At 39.0% G+C, this 21,349-nt stretch overlaps 1 protein-coding gene across 1 annotated transcript; it reads left to right on the forward strand.

Moving 5' to 3' along the window:
• The first annotated feature begins 3,688 nt into the window (after positions 1-3,688).
• On the forward strand, positions 3,689-21,200 carry castor2 (cytosolic arginine sensor for mTORC1 subunit 2). Its single transcript, XM_079171189.1, has 9 exons — positions 3,689-3,973; positions 10,592-10,662; positions 12,334-12,527; positions 15,054-15,186; positions 15,393-15,516; positions 16,632-16,742; positions 18,051-18,133; positions 18,445-18,539; positions 19,110-21,200. The coding sequence occupies exons 1-9, from the start codon at positions 3,861-3,863 to the stop codon at positions 19,170-19,172; spliced, it is 987 nt and encodes a 328-aa protein (XP_079027315.1). The 5' UTR covers positions 3,689-3,860; the 3' UTR covers positions 19,173-21,200.
• Positions 21,201-21,349: the final 149 nt, after the last annotated feature.

The raw sequence follows: 21,349 nt of genomic DNA on the forward strand, positions 1-21,349 counted from the left end.
TAGCTGTAAATGCTTCGTTAGCGCACCAGCGTCGAGTTCAGGTCTATTTACAGGCACGAGGCAATAGAAGATCCACTTCAGTAATCAATACTGAAGATTATATATGAAAAGTGAATGGAGATACATTACACAGGCTGGTAGAGTCCATCGTCTGTGAGAAATAATTAATAATCTATATTCTTTTATATATATTTCTCACAGAAAGAAATGTCTTGTTTGCACTCCTTAATGTATCTAAACAAGGGCAATGAGCTCATGAATATTAAAAGGCGATAAATATTCATGAGGTGTCACTACAGTGTTTTATTATCCAACAAAGAATGTTCATGTGATGTGATGTCTAACCATGCAGCATAAAGAAAGATGATTATGATGTTTGTGGTTTTTAAATACCTCAGTGTATTAAATGTCTTATTGTGTACTTATTACAGTAGTTAACCGTCACAAGGGACATTTCTTTTTTTTCCAGATCAAATAAGTTGACTCTCTCTGTTGTGGTAGCAGAGAGTCTCTGTTTGCTTAATTAATACGCTGTTGTGGGCGCTTACTACTAATTGTTTTGGCAATTAGAGTGTTGGCTGGAAATACTACAGCGGCAGAAGCCCGCGGCTACGGACAATTAACAGCCGAGTGCTGCTGTGATTTATTAGACAAGAAGAAACTCGTCAGGGAAGGAAGTGCTTCAAGTCTTTCAGATGAAACGCAGAAGTGGAGCCTCATGGACAACCGCACGTTACGATAGAGGAAGAGGAAGCAGTTGTGCCTGCTTGTTTTTTGTATGTGTATATATGTATACACTCACACACGTACGTTAACAAGCAAAAACACACGGGGGTCAACCAGGTCCCGACATCCAGCGTAGTGGATGAGAGAAGAACTACGACTGTCCGGTGTTTTTTACCCACAAGCCCCACTGTGATCGTTGAATATGTACGTTTCCACGGTGATCTCACAGCAGGAGACCACCTGTCACTCAGAGACCCAACAGGATGCCAATTATTGAACGTTGAGGGGAGGGAAGATGCTATGTTCATAATGTTATGATTAAGCTTAACATTGGTTCTCATTCAGCAAACGTTGTAAAGAAGATAATTATTCCTGAAACCCTCTCACGCAGTTTACCCAAACTCAAGAGCCTTAGCTTATTATGTTTTCTTAAAAACTGCAGTTTAATATAAGATTGAAATTACAATAATATTTTCATATTTGTTTTAAATTCTTATTTTTCATTGTTTTACAAAGAATTATGGTATTAAAATAAATAAAGACATAAATACTTTAACATATTTTTTAATTTTACAAGCATTATGTTTTTATTTAAAAATACATAAATATTTGTTTAGTATTTTCTAATAATTATCTGATTAATTTACAAAGTATACATAAACATTAAATATCTCCCCTGTATCACTAGATTATATCCTCTAAATGACTCCACTTCTTATGAGTTTGTTGGGCGTTCACTTCCTGCAGAAAGAAGTACATCCACTTCAGAAATATTGTACTACTTGAGTAGTAGTACTACGAATAGTTATAAAAAATGAATACATAACAAAAAGGTGCAAGCTTAAGCTGATTACACCTTCTCATTTTACATATCGTACCTTAAATGGACGTAACGCTTCCATCTCTACGTTTAGAAAAGTAATAAAATACTAAATAATTATCAGACTTCACTTCAAATATTGAAGTCGTCCCTCACGCTGATAAACGGGACTCGGTTGCTGTTCAACGGTTGCTCACGGGGATCGTTGCCTTTTTTCAGCGGTTCAAACATTGTACAGCGTTTTGTTCACGTACAAAACTAAATAACATTTCTGAGTAAAGAGGCCGAACAGCATTAAGGAGCATTCAGACATGTGAGGCGGTCCTCTCAGCTCATCAGGTTACAGTTTAAAAAGGTGCAGTAAAAATGTATTTATAGGTTTTATGTTTGTCTCTATACTATGACAGCAACAGCTGTTCTCACCGAGCTCCACTTAATGCACTTGTAATACTGCACGTATGGATGTGGAAACAAGATATTAAATATAGTGGCTTTATTTGAGATGGGCAACAATAACTCAACACTAACTTCTATTTAGTCCGATTGTTGGACATCAATACTTTACATTACACCTGCACCTTGTCCTCTATTATCGTGTATTAAAGCACACTATTTCTTTCTATTTCTGCACTTATAACATACATTCATAGATTTGTATGTATATTGCATTTATTATCCATACCTATATTTATACTACGTGTAGTACTTAGTACTAAGTGTCTGTACTACCTTTATAAGGATTGAAGTTGCACGGGATAATACATTTATATGATATAGTTTAAGGAAATATAATATTGAATGTAACATAATTTCTTTAATTTGTCTTTTACTGTTGTCGTTAATTTTATTTAACTCAACCATGTGAATGTAAAGACAATATAAAGTGACATTTTATGTTATCGTCCTTCTAATTCACCTGTACAGACACTTAAGCAAGAGAACAGCATTCCCCATAATGCCCCTCTCCATTGCAGACCCGCCCCACTTCGTTTGAATGGCAAGTTGTTTGTTTCAGTCCGACCAGCTGCTAACTATTCCAGTCGGAGAGCAAACATGGGGAGCAGCGGTCCTGAGCTCGGACAAGCTGCAGGAAGCTGCTGAGGCGGTCACTTCCGCTCTCACGTTTTGTATATAAAATAAAAGCACCGGAATTGAAACATAAAATAAAAATTTTAGATTTTATGAGCGTGGTGTGTTTTTTCAGTCAGTGTCTGTCTGAAAGTTAGAAATAATGAGTTTTTTTTTTTTAATCATGACTAAAATTCCTCCGGAAATCATCAACTGCATATAAACTGAAATATCTCTACACAGTATTTTCCCTGTTACTAGAACCAGAAGATAAACTTCCAATGAAATAATTAGGAAAATTACCCATAAAATAAAGTGTTACCATTTGATTTCCAAAAAAGACGGGTTAAAAATGTATTATTTCATTTTTTCATTGTGCGTTGGAGACCAACAATCATTTCTATTATCAATTATTATCAATTTCCAAATGAATAAACCAGGTCTCTTAAATGTCCTAAAGCCCGAAGTGACAGCCTCAGATTGATCGTTTTTCTTTTTACAAAAACTGAAGTGGAACGGCTAACAACAATTATTATAATTATTAAAATACAGAAATTGATGCGATGTCTACAAGGTTGAGTTAGACCATTTTGTAATAACTAACATAATCCATAGATCACAAAAAACGTTATCTAATCTGAATACTTTTGGATTATTCCAACATCAAACGTTGAATTTCTAACAAACGCCTCTAACAAAAAAGAAAATGGACACAGCCACAAATAATTACTCATTTTGTATATTCAGCGTTTGCAGTTGATCAAATCAAATCAACCCTCACAAACTGCAGGTGAACTATGATGTTTCATGAGTCAAAAAAACATTTGTTATCGTGAAAAAAATATATATATTATTTTAAAAAGGTGACCAAAAACAGGAATGAAATCATCCTTAACAATGTAATTATTATCTAATTACATATTTCTAAAGTAATCTGGGTTGTTTTTTCTCTTCGGGAACTTTTATTTTGAAAACTGTCAACCGGAAGTGCGCGTGGTTCCGTCGCAGGTTTTGACAGCAGGTCCGTTTTTTTTGTTGTTTTTTACCTCTTAGCTTTCTTTATTCCACCCTGCCTCGCTCTCTTTCTTTCTCTATTTAAAACGCCTTTCACCTGCCCTGCGCCTATTTATTTATTTATTTATTCATGCATCTTATCTGAAAGTATTTACTTATCATTATTATCATCATATTTTTTTTTCTTCTCAAAAACATTTTAAGCCGTTCCTCAAATGAGAAGACGTAAAAGATGGAGCTTCACATTTTAGAGCACAGCTTGAAAGTGGCGAGTATAGAGAAAGAGGGGATCCAGATCTGCACGCACGGATTGATTAAACTCGCTTTCTTGGCCTCCAAAACAAGGTAACGTAAAGTTCGCTGACGCGACGTAGAAAAAGACACAGTTGTGTCGCTTATTATGTTGCGTTTTCACCGTCAGGACGCTGCTGTTTGTGCACACCGGAGCAAACTAAAGCCGACAGGCTGCGTGCGCTCGTAATGGTCGCGGGTTTGATTCCTGCATCCTGTAGTTTTAGTGTTTATTGCTTTAAAACAACTCTTTATTCTCAGAGTCCCTGCAGACAGCTTCCAGGCCTGTCCTCGTTCTGTAGTGTCATTTTGTAGCTTTGTGCCATCTGTAGCTGGGTGGACGCCAGAGGGGGGGGTGTACTCTCTCTCTCTCTGTGTGTGTGTGTGTGTGTGTGTGTGTGTGTGTGTGTGTGTGTGTGTGTGTGTGTGTGTGTGTGTGTGTGTGTGTGTGTGTGTGTGTCTTGTTTTTCCTTCTCTAAAAAGGGGAACATTATGACTTGAACAAGCAGCATAAGGATGAAGAAAGTGGATAGACTTTAGTTAAAGAGGTCTTTTCTTTACACTGTTTATTGTATTACCACCATAATGTATTCATATTTGTGTAACCAAATGTGTTCCCTCTACTGAAACAGCCCAAACTGTCTGTGCTGAGAAGTTACTGGAAGTCACTCTAATGAGGCTGAAACTAACTAACCAGTATGTTCATTATTGATTCATCCGTGTGTTCTAGAACATGTCAGAGAACAATGAAAGATTCACATTACAATACACCAGTTTACCACAGTATTCAAATATGTTGTATTATTTAGTTTATCATGGATACGCTATTGAAAACAACTGACATGAGTGAGTGAGTTAAAGATACAGAGAGGAGCATTCTGGGTACATTAATAATCATCGGACATTATTTTAAAAGCTCACAGTTGATGTTATTTATTATAACATGCTTCAGCTATTAAACATCGTATGTTCTCCATCTTATTATTAATAATAGTGTACAACTACAACTCGAGGTGATATCTTCAAATGTCTTGTTACGTCCCACCAAAAGTCCCAAAAATATAATATATTCATGTTATAAAGATATTAAAATGAGAAAAACAGCAAATCTTCATATTGGAGAAGCTGGAACCAGAGATTTAAAAAAAAATGTTTTTGTTGCTGATTAATTATTTAAATTGTATTAATTACTTGTATTCTGAATTGTATTTTTCAGTGTGAACTGGAAATGTAATTTTAAACGTGTGCTTTTTTTATGCACACGTTCCGCTCATAACGGCACGTTTCAGGGTCTCCCCTAGAAGTTCATCACAGGTGGTAATGCTGCATTCAGGTGATATGAGATGCTGTAAATACCAGTTTTAGGGCTTGTGAATAGAGTTTCCACGTCTGAGTCATAAATACGGCTGGAAGACTTCTCGGATATATTCTACTTGGCACTAAATAATACGGAAATGCCCGAAAACCCAACATGAACATCTCAAGTCAGCCAGAGTTCATCCATCATTCAATGTAATTAAACCCAAACTTAATGAATAAAGTGCTTTATTCTCAGTATTTGACCCTCGCGCTGCGAAAACTAAAACATCCCGACAAGTCTCGCCTCCCAAATTCAATTGCTGTAGCAGATGTCTCAACAATATACCACTCTCAATAATTACTGTGTATGGAATTCACCGAGTAAATCAGCAACTCGTGTGTTATTATTTTACGATGGCGGTGGAGTCTTTATTTCAGGCTATAGGTGGACTTCCTCCAATATGAAAAGCAGCGGATCACTTTGACAAATAGATGGACGGGACGGCACCAATAGAGAGATTTAATATTCATTTTTAAATTTATTTATTTTAATTGCAACCATATTTGTTGTGTCTGAACTTTCAGTGGGGAAGTAAAAACACATGATACGTGTGGTTTTGCCATGAAACCAACTTGTTTGCTGGTTGTTAGAAACTGTCAATCATAAGCTAAGTAGAATAATGAGCCTGTAGTCTATTAAATAGAATATTTTCATTTTAAAAAAGCTACAAGAATGAAAAAGACACTGAATTATCTATTTGACCTGCATGTGGACGTCCACTAATAGTTGATTTTCATTCAAAGAACTGGTTTTAGACTAAATCCTCCGATACTTAAAGTTACTGTGAGGAACTGTTAACTGGTTCTGAACCAGTCTCAGTTTAGTCCTGATCCTCTATAAGACCTCCATGAGTAAACGAGACCATCAGAGTGAAGAGTGGAATCTTTTTTAATAGTGACAATTGTTTTATATTCTTGTTGACCGTCATCGTGTCCGATTCGCCGTGACATCAGAGGATTTACGGCACAAAGGTTCACCAGAAACTCCTTCAGAGACCGGTCCACCGTGGACAGATCCGACTTCACCTACAGCCTTGGAGCTGCAGTCGGAGCTCCGGAGGGACGAGGAGCTCAGCAGCGTCACCTGGGAGCCATGCAGTCCTGGTTCTGGTTCTCCCGTTGCCTCCCTTCCCTCCAGCGGGTCCAGCAATACGTCCTGGGTCTCCAGCAGCATGGTGTTGGTGTCAGCTCCCAGAGAGGAGAAGCTCTGCTCCTGGAGGAGGAGGAGACGTTGCTGCTGCTGCCACCGGGAGCTGAGCTCTCTTCCTCCCTCCGGAGGTCCGACTGCAGGTCCAAGGCTGCAGGTGAAGTCGGATCTGGGTCTGTCCACGGTGGACCGGTCTCTGCTTGAGGATCTGGGTCTGTCCACGGTGGACCGGTCTCTGCTGGAGTCTGAGCTGAAGGAGTTTCTGGTGAACCTGCATGAGATCTGAGTCCACCAGAATCTGACCCGGTGGCTCCGATGACGAGCATCAAGAATAACTCTATAGAAACAGACCATCTTCTCTCTGATGGTCTCGTTTACTGATGGCGGTCTGATAGAGGATCAGGACTAAACTGACACTGGTTCAGGACCAGATAAAAGTTCCTCACAGTAACTTTAAACAAGACACTTGGTCCACCACACATATTTCATTAACATACCAACGTTCACATCACCCTCATGTCCAAAGAAATGACCAACACCTTCAGTAGAGGCGGCGCTCTGCAGCCTGCGATCATCAATTAAACAACCGGAAACTGACAATTAAACAACAAACAACAGCTGGACACCGCGGCGGGAGCATTTGCATTGAGCATTATTAAGCTTATAGAATCAACAGCGGAACGAAACACCACCAAAGCAACACAAACATGAAAACAAAAGTTTGCACGTGTAATCACGCGCACAACCCTCCGTTCGAGTTGCTGTACTCACCTGTATGAGCGGCTCTCGTGTGTCTCGAGCACCGCGAGGTTCCTCCACCATCTGCTCCAGGTTTCTCTGCTCGTTTATTCCCAATTAGACCAGTCCCAGTCTCTCTCTGGTTCCGCTGCGCTGCGTAAAGTTTAAATCATGTTGCGCAAAAGGTCCTGAGTAAATGTAGAAGTCACCACATCGATGCACCTCGTGAGCGTTTCACCATTCAGCCTGTTAGCCAGATCACCTGTTCGCGCCTAAACGTGGGGTGCGTTAGATTTGGGTCACTTAGCGTGCGCGCGGGGTGGTGCAGTTTAAACCAGTGAGTAATTAAGATGAGACACTACAAGCAAAAGCATCGGTTTTCATGCACTGATCAATTATGAGATTTTGGGCTGGGATTTCTCCTAAATTCACCAAAAAGTACCATTAGATAATGCCTCATTTGCATATTTAAACATGTAATTTCACAAAACTTGTAATACAAAAAACAATTGTCTTAATGTCAGTAAACAACTGGTGAAGTTTGATATATATATTAGTTCATGTTTTTACATGTTATTCACCTGTAGGTAGATAATACAAACAAATATTTAAATTATTAATATGTAATTAATATTAAAAAGTACATACTCAAAACTACTTTTCTGCAATAAGGAGAGTAAATGTAATTCTTTACGTCTTCCTCTGAAGTTTCCTCATGTTTTATTGAACGAATCCTGTCTAACAGGCTCTCGTCAAATTTTGGGCAAATTCTCAGGTGGTGCACAGTATTTAAGTTGTGGGTGCTCATGGCAGCTCGCCACTCATTAATGATTAAATACGTTTATTTAATTTCACTGCAGAACGTGAGTGTCCCTTGGATGAAACCAGTTTCGCAGCTAGTTTATTTTTGTATTTTTTATTTTTTCTCTCCACACCCCCGTCCTCTGTCTGATGTTGTTGACGGTCGATAAGCTCCTTTATCTTCATCATGCATTGTGCCTCCTCTCTCCACTGTATGCACATGTATGCTTAGGTGTTGATTTGTGAATTCAAATCAGCTTTAAATACATTTTCTTATCTGTGTTGCATGTATTCACACAAACATAAGATGAAGGAAATTTATAAATAATTGCATGACTTGCCACTAAGCTACATTTACCAATGCAATACTTTTTGTTAAGTACCTGCATTATTTAAGCTGCAATAATCAATATTTATATGATGAATAATAATTATAAATGAATCAGTGCAGCACTGTTTCGTGTGTTCCAGAGGAAAAGGTAGTTTTTACAAGCGTGTGCATTGTGATTTCTCTCTGTTGTTGGTGTTTGGCACTGCTCCGCAGTATAAATGAATTTAAAGACTCCCTGTGAAGTTCCTTGCATACACATAGAATGTGAGCAATGGGCACAGGCCCAGGGGCCAAAAGTGTCAGGGCCCCCTCCACCAAACAAATCTCACTCAAAGAGACACTGCCAACCAGGAAGAGACTCAAGGCAACTACAAACAGACGCAAAGCAGCTACAAAGTAACTACAAACAGACAAAGCAACTACAAAGAGACACAAAGCAACTACAAACAGACACAAAGCAACTACAAACAGACTCAAAGGAACTTCAAACAGACAAAGCAACTACAAACAGACACAAAGCAACTACAAACAGACACAAAGCAACTACAAACAGACTCAAAGGAACTTCAAACAGACAAAACAACTACAAAGAGATGCAAAACAGCTGCAAAGAGCCTCCAAATCACTCAAAGCAAATATAAAGAGACACAAAAAGACGACATAGAAACTCAAAGCAACAACAAAGAGACACAAAACAATAAAAAAGAGGCTAAACAACTGTAAAGTCTTTGAGTCGTGCTCCTATGTAGGAGAGGTGGTGGGGCCTTCTCCATGTTTGCTTTTTTCACTGTTGATCATAGATTAGAGCAAGTCATCAAGTAATGCTCATAGTGACATTAAAGTAGTCTTATTATCAACTGAGGCACAAGACAAAACTCCAGTTCTCATCTTCCTAATGTCCCGATTTTGCCAGTCAAAGTGACACTTGATTTAACTCCAAGAGGAAATGCTGCCGTTCCCACAGAGAGCATTTGTTGAGTCTCCTCTGTTGTTTCTCACACCTTTCAGACGAATATGACGTGTGAGCATTCAGTAGCTGGCCTGTAAAAGACGTCTATTATCACAGTCGTGTTAATACTGCGTGGTTGTTTTTCCTCTGCACTGCTTGAGAAAGTCTGCTGGACACGATTGTAAGCTGATTTATTTTTTAAAACAATATCCGTCTTTATCTTGGAGCAGTTTTGGTTTTGGTGCATTGAACCTTGACAGTTGGATTTCAGACAGAAACGTGACGTATTTCGGTAAAATGGTGGTTTTAACAGAACAAAGGGAGCACAGAAGTGTTGACAAACAAATGAAATGAAATCTAAAATGATGAATCTGACCAGACTTTAAATGCCAGCGACACATTTCGTACCAAAAACATTTTAAAAAGTGACCCAGTCCTGTTCATGATGTTTGAGACACATTATCATCATGAAAACATGTTTAATTGTGTCTAAATTGTTGAGTATTAAATAGTGACCTTTAAATAAGTGGAGTGAGTTAACATGTTGTAATGGATGGGCGGACCACTGTTTTCTCAACCAGGAACTTTGCATTTCAATGTGCAAAGTCAGTGCATTTCTTAAATTTGTCTTTTTTTGGATCATTTTTTTAATAAATATTCAAGATATGCAATGGAAATGAATAACACAAATTACATAATTATAAACAAAAAAACTGTTTAAACTGTTCAATCACTTTTATCAAAAAGAAATTATTAAAAATATATAAATGGACGAAAAAAGCAAAGCAAAAACCCAGAAAGTTATTCCAAAACACAAGTATTAGTTACCAAAACACTGGCAATGAGGAAGTACATGGAAACAAGATTTGAATCTAAACTAAAAATAAATCTGATTTGAATCAATATCAAACATTATTAATAAGCTTGTTTTTAGAAGATATTTCATCAATAAATTATGATGATGTCGGCTAAAAATAAATTATTATATTGATTTTTAAGTAATATTTTTCGCCCTATGTTTGCATTTAAAAACTCTCAATCAGTGCGGTTCCTCTAACAGCTCTTGTCAGACGGGGCGGTTCATCTGCAGCACTGGGCTTTATTGATAGCTCGGTTATTCAATAAATAATGGTTGCAGTCTTGCGTTGGTCGATGCATCTTTTCGTATGAAACTATCCAAACAGACGATTCGATGTGTGTTACGAACGCTTCAGGGAGCAGCAGAGCGAAGAGGAGTCACTAATAGTTTGACTTGAAGCTTAATCCAGCATGGAGCTCTTTTGTCCCCTCAAGCTGCTCTCACACCGTTTGATCCGTCCTCTCTTCTTCTGCCTCTCTCCCGTACAGATGCAAGTTCTTCAGCTTGACAGAGACTCCGGAGGACTACACCATCATCGTCGACGAGGAAGGCTTTAAAGGTGGGCCTCTCTCTCTCTCTCTCCCTCTCTTTAAAGTCACTGTGGCATCCATACATCGGCAGGAAAACGATCCCATTGTGCCGGCACCACGTAGCCTCGTGCTGCCACTGTTTGAGCACACTTTGTCATTACGGACGTGAGGCCGAGCTGCCGGCCGCCGGGTTTTTTCGTGGTTGGCTGATTGAGTGAATTCATGTCATTACACACCCTTTTCCAGGGTGACCCTCCTTGGTTTCCCCGGAGACTTCAGGCTATGTGTTGCATAACTGCTGCAGGTCTTTTCTCCTGGCTCTGACTGTGTAGCTGCCTGTTTTCTGTTAAACTAAGAAACTAAAGCCAGCAATGCAAGACGCTAAAAACATATTTTTCTGACCTTTTATGTGCACAGAATTATGTCCAAGGGATGATTAGGCCTGAGCACTGAAGTGAGCTTCCTAATGTCTGAGGATTATTACACAATGCAGTAACTTATTAAGTTATTAAGGCAATCGTGCAGTAAATGTTAGTCTCGGGGTAACATTAATCGACTGCATGTTACAGGTTGTTGAAGTCAGGTTTGGCTAATAATTCAGATGATATTATATTATTGGTACACTCACTACAATGCAATTAGATGGTAACATTTTTAATAAGCTTTTTAATTAAATATTAGAGCTGCGATGATTATCTATTATATTTTCTTGATTAATCAACCAATCCGTTTAGTCGTGAAAAGTATTCATGAAAACCTCCCAGAGCCCCAAAAATACATCCTGAAATTTGCTGGTTTTATTCAAGCAAAAGTCCAAAACAAAATAAATATTAAATTCACTCTCATAAATGATAAAAACATTTTTCTGATCATCGTTAAAACCACAATCAATATTATGCTCATCGTTTTAAAGCTTATCCTGTGAGAACAGTAGCTCAAGAAGAGTCATGACGTCAGCAGACAGTCTCAGTATGTCTACGATGAGCTAACATTAGCCACAAGAAGCTAATGGTCATGGGAGTGCTACTTCTGCCTCAGTATTTCAACAATATGGATGAAGGGAAGGTTGAACACATCTCAAATATTCTTGACTTTTTTTAATGAGCTTCCTTTTAAATGTTGAAGTCAGAATCCAAACCAATAAACCCAAAGAGAGGTCGGGAGGAACATGTGGTCTAATATTCAGTCAGCCACAGAAGAGTGGAGGCTGAGAATAATATTATGAGTCCAGATAATAAAAATGCTTTAGCAAAAAATATTTAATTAAAGCACCTTTCATAGAACAAGATCACAAGGGGCTTCGCAAGAATATAAAATATAAAAAATAAGACCAAAAAAAACAATAAAACATAACGCAAGAAATGACAAACAAAGAGACAAAGGCCTTGTGATTTAAAGATGAAAAACAGGAACTACAACAATAAGAAACAGTCATGCTCATTGCTCATGCTTACTTCCCAGTTTCTTTTCTATTTATTCCAAACTGCCGTTGAAAGAATGTATCATTATTTGTAAATATTTCCCAGCAAAGAGCTATAAAGAGTATAAAAAGTTGCATGTTCAAACCTCTCGTACATGATAAATACAGCCTTGTTTTACGATCACTTTTAGTGAAACAAATAAGCCTCTTTTAGTTCGTCCTAAATCAGCATCTTCTCATTTAGTGTCTTTTTGACATGACTGTCTCTGTCCGTCCCCAGAGCTGCCCCAGTCGGAGCACATCAGTGTTGCCGATGCCACGTGGTTGGCCCTCAACGTGGTGTCGGGCGGCGGCAACGCCTCCAACTCGCAACCCATCGGGGTCACCAAAATCGCTAAATCAGTCATCGCGCCGCTGGCCGACCACAACATCTCCGTTTTCATGCTGTCGACGTATCAGACCGACTTCATTCTGGTGAGTGTGGACAAGAAACGTGCAGATTTATTGAACACGTCAACAGCAACGCTGGCAAATGTAAATGCGTTTGTTTGACCCAGGTGCCAACCTCCAGATCTGAAAAGTAAAGCCAATACTGAAGTGTCCGAAAGCTGCATTCTCTCTAATGTCCACCAGGGGGCGACTCCTCTGGTTGTATAGAAGTCTATGAGAAAATGACTCTACTTCTCTCTTGATTTATTACCTCAGTAAACATTGTAAACATGAGTTTATGGTCTCAATCTCTAGTTTCAAGTCTTCTTCAATACAGCATGATGTTCATTTAGTAAATGATGGTCCATTTAGAGTCAAACAGACCATAAAGCAGGGAATGCTTTAGGGGCGGGGCTACACGGTGATTGACAGGTCTCTGCCACAGCGGCGTTGTCCGGTCTGGGAGTTGTCCGTGTTTTCGTCTGACAACTTTAACCCTTTCACAGTGTTAATTGATTAATTGTAACATAATTATTATAGAGAGGCAACTACAGAATGTAAATACATTGAACTGCTATTGCAGAAAATAAATGCCATAAAAAACAGAACACAGTCTCTTCTACAGGGACAAATTCTACCTTTCTATTTTTTTGGAGAGGGATTTCAAATGTAGTAGATTCTCTCACACCAGACTCAATTTACAAACAAAATAAATCAAGTTAATCAGCAACAATAGAAGAAAACAGGCATTACATCACAGTACAAACATGGATTTGGTAAAGTTTTCTTGTGTAGTGTCATTGAACACGGCATTGTTTGTCTATTATACAGCACCACTGTCTACGTGCACAGTGCCCGACATGAAAGAAGCAATAACCTTGGATGGAGTGTACGTCTCACAGCGCCACTTCCCTTTGATTTAGGGAGAAATCCTGTCTCATACCGAGGCCCTTCTGGCCACAGGGAGTGTCTTCTTTATTGCCTTGCTTTAGTGGAAAAACAAGGTCTGCTGAGCAGCTCTGGCATGTTTATGAAAATGAAAGAAAACCTGTGTCCATGTTGATAATCTGTTACGTAAAGAGGATCAGCGGCTCAGCCTTGAGCTGGAATTCCAGGTATCATACTCAGGCCCCGTTTCCTGTCTACCCACAATCCTAATTATTGGTATTTCAGATTATAAAAAACAAACCCTGCTGCGTTCGCTCTGTCGCCCACCACCCATCTTCTCCCTCTGTCCTCGTCTCACGCTGTGTCGGATTTCATTACTGGATCTCTAAGCAGACTAAAAGACCCACCAGCTTAAGATCTGCGTGTGTGTGTGTGTGTGTGTGTGTGTGTGTGTGTGTGTGTGTGTGTGTGTGTGTGTGTGTGTGTGTGTGTGTGTGTGTGTGTGTGTTTTTTTCACTGTTTGGATCTTTTGTGTTACATAAAGCTGTAAAAACCGACACTCATGTCGACAGAGCCATGAGGATCCTGACTGAGTCAGCAGCTACACACACACACTTCACCTCACACACACACACACACACACACACACACACACACACACACACACACACACACAAATTCAATTGACGCAATAGCGGTCACCCTCGGTAAGGAAACAATCCGTTACTCTTTTTTTTTCCGGCTCCAGAGTTCACATTTGTATCAGAGACATAAAAGACACATTATTCTGAATCTTTATAGGTTTTTATTGTGTCGAAGCAATTTATATTTATTTATGAAATGATTTAAATGTTTGCTGCGCTTTACTTCAGTCCGTTTGATGTCAACATCAGCCATTCAGATATAATGTTGATTCAACCTTCAGAGAAAGAAATCCCTCTTTAAATCAAAGGAAATGCATCTTGTATACGTGGGTTCATTTTTTAAAACACGCGATGCGTTACTATCGGTACTGAAGGTAAAATGTAGTTTTTGGTGAGAAATTTGAATAAATACGGTTGTTTGAAGGAGATGTTTTCACAGCAATATAAATGATATATTAGAGATGAATTATGAGCTGTTTAACGTCCTAACACAAGCTCTAAACAGCTTATAATATATTATTAAAACGACTAATACCAAGATTTTAGTTCTAATCATTTGAATTGTGAACCACTAAAGATGACTGTAACAAAGTAAAAGGATATCATTCATCATTTTTGATGATTTAAACTGACTGAATAAAAATATTAATTTAATTCAATTAAAAATAATTTTGTGCCAATAATAAAGTCTGGAGCCTTGTAGACCAGCTGCTATAACAAAAAGCAACAACAAAAACGATCTGTCTCTGCTGATATGTCCTCATGGCCGTCTCTTAAAGTCATATTTGCTCACATTTCTTTCTGCTGATCCGATCTGTGACTCAAAACCGCGACACGAACCGAGACAGATTAAAACTAACGAGACACAACAGGACGGAGAACCTGCAGGACGATTTCTTTCCTCCGATCATGCAACGATCATCCACAAATGATGTGCAGACTTTCAGTCATTCTACTATCAAATGCCTTGAAAAAATATAACATCTGCAACATATGAACATTTGTTCTCAACTCACTGCCTCGTTTCTTTTGTCCTCAGGTCCAAGAGCGAGACCTGCCGATGGTCATGCACACGCTGTCTTCAGAGTTCACTTTGCTTCGGGTGGTGAACGGAGAGACCGTCGCCGCTCACGACCTCGGCGTCACCAACGGCTTCGTGAAGCCCAAACTAGGTCGGCCTGAAAGAGAGAACTAACATTTATGAGTTTAACTTTTTGTATAGAAGAAAGTTTTTAAAGAATGGTGACATTCAGGAAACATTTAACAGCAATCCCCCCCCAAAAAGTCCTCTTCCCATATCTACATTTTGACCTTTTAAATTCTACAGCAGCACAGTGCTCACGTATCATATAATATTCTGTATTTCCTGTTTTTCCAGCACCCCGTCCCATCATTCACCCTTTATCTAGTCCCAGCAACATGTTCTGTGTGACCAGCCTGGACCCGGACACGCTGCCCTCCGTAGCCACGCTGCTCATGGACGTCATGTTTTACTCCGGAGGGTGAGAAAATGAAACGCTATACCTTCAATACCGATATCGTGACAACACAGAGGAACCGAAACCGAAAGGCACTCCTGCCATTTCTTCTTATATTCTGCTTGTTTTCGTAATTGCATAACTTTAAGCCACGCTAGCAGTGGCTCTTTAGGACGTTTCCACAACGTTTGGTCCAAACAGACGACAGAAATGTGTCGAATGCACATTCATGGTCCCCAGAGGACGAACCCTAATGACTTTAGGTTAGAATACTTATATTACAGTTCATTTTATTTTAATTTGGACTTTTCATGTTCCTTTTAGTTAAACATTTTCAGAAAGGTTTAGTTTTACTTTTTATATAGTTGGTTTTCCCGCAGTTAGTTATTTTTGTTGGTGTGGTGTAACGTCTCAGAGCTACATAAACATATAAAATACATCATGTTTAATCTCTTCACTGCCTCAGTAGTCTGTTCCACTGCTGACGGATATTCACACCGTCTCCTCTTTAAGTAAAAGTACAAAACTATTGAAAACACCCTTAAAGTACAAAGAGAGAAAGAAAGAACAGAATAATGTACATTATGTTACTGAATTATAATTCGCTCTCTCTTCCTTTACCTTTCCCTCTCTCTCTTTCCCTCTGTCTCACTCTCTCCCTCTATCTCTCTCTTCCTCCCTCTCTTTCCATCTCTCTCCTTCCCTCTCTCTCTCTCTCCCTCCCTCTTTCCATCTCTCCCTCTCTCTCCCCTCTCTTTTCCTCCTTCCCTCTCTGTCTCCCTCTCCCTCCCTCTCTCTTTCCCTCTCTCTCTTTCCCTCCCCCCTCTCTCTCTTTCCCTCCTTCTTTCTCTCTCTCCCTCTCTTTCCCTCTGTCTCTCCCTCCCTCTCTCTCTCTCTCTGTCTCTCTCTCCATCTCTCTGTCTGTCTCTCTCTCTCTGTCTCTCCCTCTCTTTCCCTCCTTCCCTCTCTCCATCTCTCTGTCTCTCCCTCCCTCTCTCTCTCTGTCTCTCCCTCTCTCTCTCTCTCTCTCCCTCCCTCTCTCTCTCTGTCTCTCTGTCTCTCCCTCCCTCTCTCTCTCTCTCCCTCCCTCTCTCTCTCTGTCTCTCCCTCCCTCCCTTTCCTCCCCCCTCCCTCCCCAGGTCAAAGGAGGCCGGAGCCTCCAGCGAGGACTCCAGCCACATCCGCTTCTTCTCGTTCTCCCTGATCGAGGGCTACATCTCTCTGGTCATGGACGAACAGACGACTCAAAGGTTCACTTGTTCTTTCAACGTGTTGTTTTTCTTAAGACCGGGACATTATGTTTTTGCAGGGGGAACACATTTATGATTGTTGTTGTTTGATGGGTTGGTTTGTTGCTAAGCAACAGCAGTGCAGTTGGGCACATACAGGTTTCAGTCCGACTCATTTGTCCCCCACCGTCCCCGTCTTTCTCTCAGTCTTCTCTCTGATTAAGCAGAAAGGACATAAAGAAACCTGCTGATCTCTATTAGCATCCAATCATTGATTGTCTATTCAAAGATGAGGTAGCCCTGTTATGAGTCAGTGATGTCTTAAAGCCATGGGGAGGTATGGATTGATTAACGATTACCGCAAAGGCCCAGGGGCCCAAAGTGTCAGGGGCCCCCATGACCTTCACCTACAAAATGTCACTAAAAGAGACACATACCAACCAGGAAGAGAGTCAAAATGACCACAAAGAGACTCAAAACAACTACAAAGAGACATGAAACAACTACAAAGACACAAAACAACTACAAAGAGACAACATATTGACACAAGATGATACAAAACGACTACAAAGAGACATGAAACAACTACAAAGACACAAAACGACTACAAAGAGACAACATATTAACACAAGAAGATACAAAACAACTACAAAGAGACATCAAATGACCACAAAGAGACATAACACATCTACAAAGAGACACAAAATGACCATGTTGGTATTGTTCTACTGCAGCATGTAGGTCAGCCTTGTCCCTACGGTTATGTCAGACCTAATGTGGTGCCTTAAAGGAATAGGTCACCTATTTCACTCGACTTTACAATGGCTCTCTTATTCAGTGCGGCGGGTTGTTCAGCAGTAACATAATTCACCTGAATGGTTAATAGTTAGCTTCTTCTGCTGCTGCAGCTCCACACAGTATCTGTTAACTGTGTCAGGTGTCGGCAATTTGTTAACCAGAGCGAAACAAAGAAGTGCTTTAGTAGAGTAGAGCGAGGCAAACATTTGAAGGTGAAAAAACACCCAAAACATCCACGTAAAGCATCAGATTTGTTCACTTGAAGGTAGTAGTTTCAAGTCAAAAGGCTTAAAGTCCAAGTGAAGTCAGCAGTCACTGGTGTTAAAGTCTTTTTTTATGTTACGTTAATCAAATCATGTGACTCGAGTCCACAGCTTTGCTTTTGATCCATAGAAGCGTTTGATCCCGTAACCTTGATCACTATCAGGGCTTTCCACTGTATTTTGTTGACTCTATATACATTAATATGTAAAGTAAAACTATATGTTGACCTCTAATCTGTTCATTACTTTGCATTTTGTTCTCTTCAAGGTTTCCCAACAACGTCCTCTTCACCAGTGCTTCCGGTGAGCTTTGGAAAATGGTTCGGATCGGGGGACAACCTTTAGGGTTCGGTGAGTTTTTATGTTTTATTTGCACATTTTTATAAAAGGAAAAAGTAAAAGAATAAATCAAATGCATGTGCAGGTGAGGTGGAAATCCACCACAGGCTTAAAAAAAAAAAGGGAAAAATACCTATAAATAAAAACAATGCAAAACCAAGTGTCAATGAACATGCATACATATATATAAATATATATATATATTTATTTATTTATATTACATGCCTCGGTTGGGAACTCCTGCTGTACTGTCTCAATACACAGTCAAGTGTACAAACTAATAACTAAATCAATCAGTAATATTGCTACTCATTTCTTTGCAGACGAGTGCGGCATCGTGGCTCAAATATCAGAACCTCTGGCAACGGCTGACATCCCGGCTTACTACATTAGTACCTTCAAGTTCGACCACGCTCTGGTAAGACGGGAACCACCCGGTACTGTGTCTCTGCTGTAGAGCTGCAACGATTAGACGATCAGTCACAGAACAATAACCATCGTGATAACCGATTGTCTTTCAACACCTGATGGTTCCAGGTTCTCAAATGTGGGAATTTTCTGCTATTCATTGTCTTACGTTATAATAAATATCATATTTTTAGATTTTGGCAGTGGTGGAAGAAGCATTCAGGTATTCTACTTGAACAAAATTAGCAATACTACACTGTAAAAAAGTATTGGTATTAAAATATACTTGATGTGTAAATAAAGTGGTCAAATAAACGTAGTGGAGTAAAAAAGTACATTTCCCATTGAAATGCATAAAGTGGAAATACTCAAGTGAACTATAAGTACCTCAAATGTGTACTTAAGTACAGTACTTGAGTTAATGTACTTGGATTTCGGACTGTTGGTCGGACAATACAAGACCTTTAACGACGCCGCTTTGGGCTGAAAATGATCAGTTGTTTTCTAAAGTTTTTACAGACCAAACGATTGATCGATTAACTTCAGTCCGGTTGATTATAAAGCCCCGTCTCTTCTCCAGGTTCCTGAAGAAAACATCCAAAGTGTGATCGGAGCTCTGCGGACCAAGAGCACGGCAGAGTGAGAGGAAGCAGAGGAACGATGAGCGCTCACAAAAAGTCGTTTCGTTCAAACGTTTTAATCGTGTCCAAAAAGTGCCAAGAGCTCATTAGCGGGCTTCTGTGGATCGGCTCTGAAAGGAAGGGATCGAACCACGGGGCATCGGAGGGTGGGGGGGGGTGTGTGATGGAGTGTTAGGGCTGCCTTTGTTACTCGGCCATTTTGTTTCCTTCCCTCTCCCTCCACTGTCTGCTCTGGTAGTTGTTTTCTTTAGTACACCAGACTGAATATACGTTTGTTTTCCTCTCTGAAGCTGCTTCTTCCCACTCCCTGAACCCCCCATGAGCACCATAGTGTATTAGTTACATAACTCCTCTCATGGAGGGCCGATGAATGTATTCTCAAAAAAACAAAAGTTATCAAGCTCTCCATATTTTTTGTTTTGTTTTCCACAGGTCGCTTCGTCAGTGCCAAGATGTTTGAATGCCTAAACTATGCCTTTTGTCAAAATACTGTACATGTGCAATTGTAGGAGACAGTTCTTAAAGACACGGCGCCTGGTTGAGAAATAATCTCCTTTTTTCTTAACTTTTAGTCGCTAGAAGTTGAACAACTTTTATTTACAGCTACAGCCTGATTGTTGGAGTCCGTCGTTTAAATTCAGATGCACATGAAGTGAATCAAAGAAATTATCATTTTTTGTGTTTTGAAAAAGTAATATGCATTCACGCTGTGAGCAACCTGGTCGATGGGTCACTAAAAAATGTAAAGATTTTTTATCTACGTTTGTGAGTTTTTAAACAAACAAATAATGATTTCGATTATTATTTGACAGGCTCAATTAATGTGGCGTTAATCAAAGATTTAAGTTAGATTAACTATATGATTTGGAGAAAGTTAATCAATTTAGATATTTGATAAAAAAAAATGTAAAAGCTGAGGCTGTTGGAATAAACATTTTTCTTCTGACATATTAAAACATTATGAAGAAAAACTCTATATCACCAACATTTTTATTTAACTACTTATTATCCACCGAAATTATGAGTTGTCCAAATACCTTAAAAAACTGTTAGTGTTAATAACACATTAGCATATTAACACTAAGATGTTGAACATGGTAAACATTAGCATGTCAACATTTGTTGTTTCAAGCATGTTATTAGCTGCTGCCAGACAAACAACTAACAGAGCTGTTAGCATTGCTGGAGACTCTTCGTTTTGTTAATAAATAGATTAAACAAAAATGTTTTTTTAGGCACAACTAAGAAAAGATCTATAAAATAAAAAATAAAAACTTGTCAGTCTTTGGCCTGTTTTGACCTGACAGGATCCTCATCAGAGTGGAAATAAATAACAGATCAATTACATCCGACGCCAATTATAGATTTAAATATACAATCGAAAAAATTCAGTGAAATATTAACCAGACAATTCATATCATTATGATGCAGTCCCACCAATATGTACGATACAAAATATTCTATGGTCTGTAATCTATTTCTTAATTCAGATGCCGACATCATACTTGAAAATCCAATTGGTTTATGTCGCTAAAGCCAATTAGCTTAGCTTAGCATAAAGACTGGAAACGGGGGGAAACAGCTAGCCTCGCATACGTAAAAGAAAAAAGCCTGCCAAGATGTCCAATCTTCACTTATCAATACTTTGTATCTCATTTGTACGGAAGAGTTTTAATACTCGGCATTAGGGAGGAAGAAGAGGCGGAAGATTTCTTTTAATTTTACATTTAAAAAAATAAAAAGTATGTTGAGAATAAAACGTTCAGTATTAGTGCCAAGCATAAGAAAAACTTAAAAAATATATATTTTAAGAATATAATTTATTTTGAGAATAAAGTCAAAACGTTGAGAATAAAGTTGAAAATACCATTCTGAGAATTATCAATAAACTATTGAGAATACATTTAAATACTGGTGTTAACACATATGCTGACATTTCGACTTTATTCTCAACATTTCCACTTAATTATCAAAAGGCAAAAAAAAAAAAATTCCCTTTATGCCTGGCACTAATAGTCTTCCGTACCTTTGCTGCATCTTGAAATAACAGAAAAATAAAAGTTACTGTTCTGAGAGTTACTGTTCCAACTGTTCGTTACTGTATTTCCGATAGAAAGCCGTTGTTTTCAGGTCACTTCGTGGATCATGTTGCTCACATCGTGAACGCGCAATAAGACCC

The sequence above is a fragment of the Pholis gunnellus genome (genome assembly GCF_910591455.1).
Source record: "Pholis gunnellus genome assembly, chromosome: 13".
In the NCBI taxonomy this organism is placed as follows: Eukaryota; Metazoa; Chordata; class Actinopteri; order Perciformes; family Pholidae; genus Pholis; species Pholis gunnellus.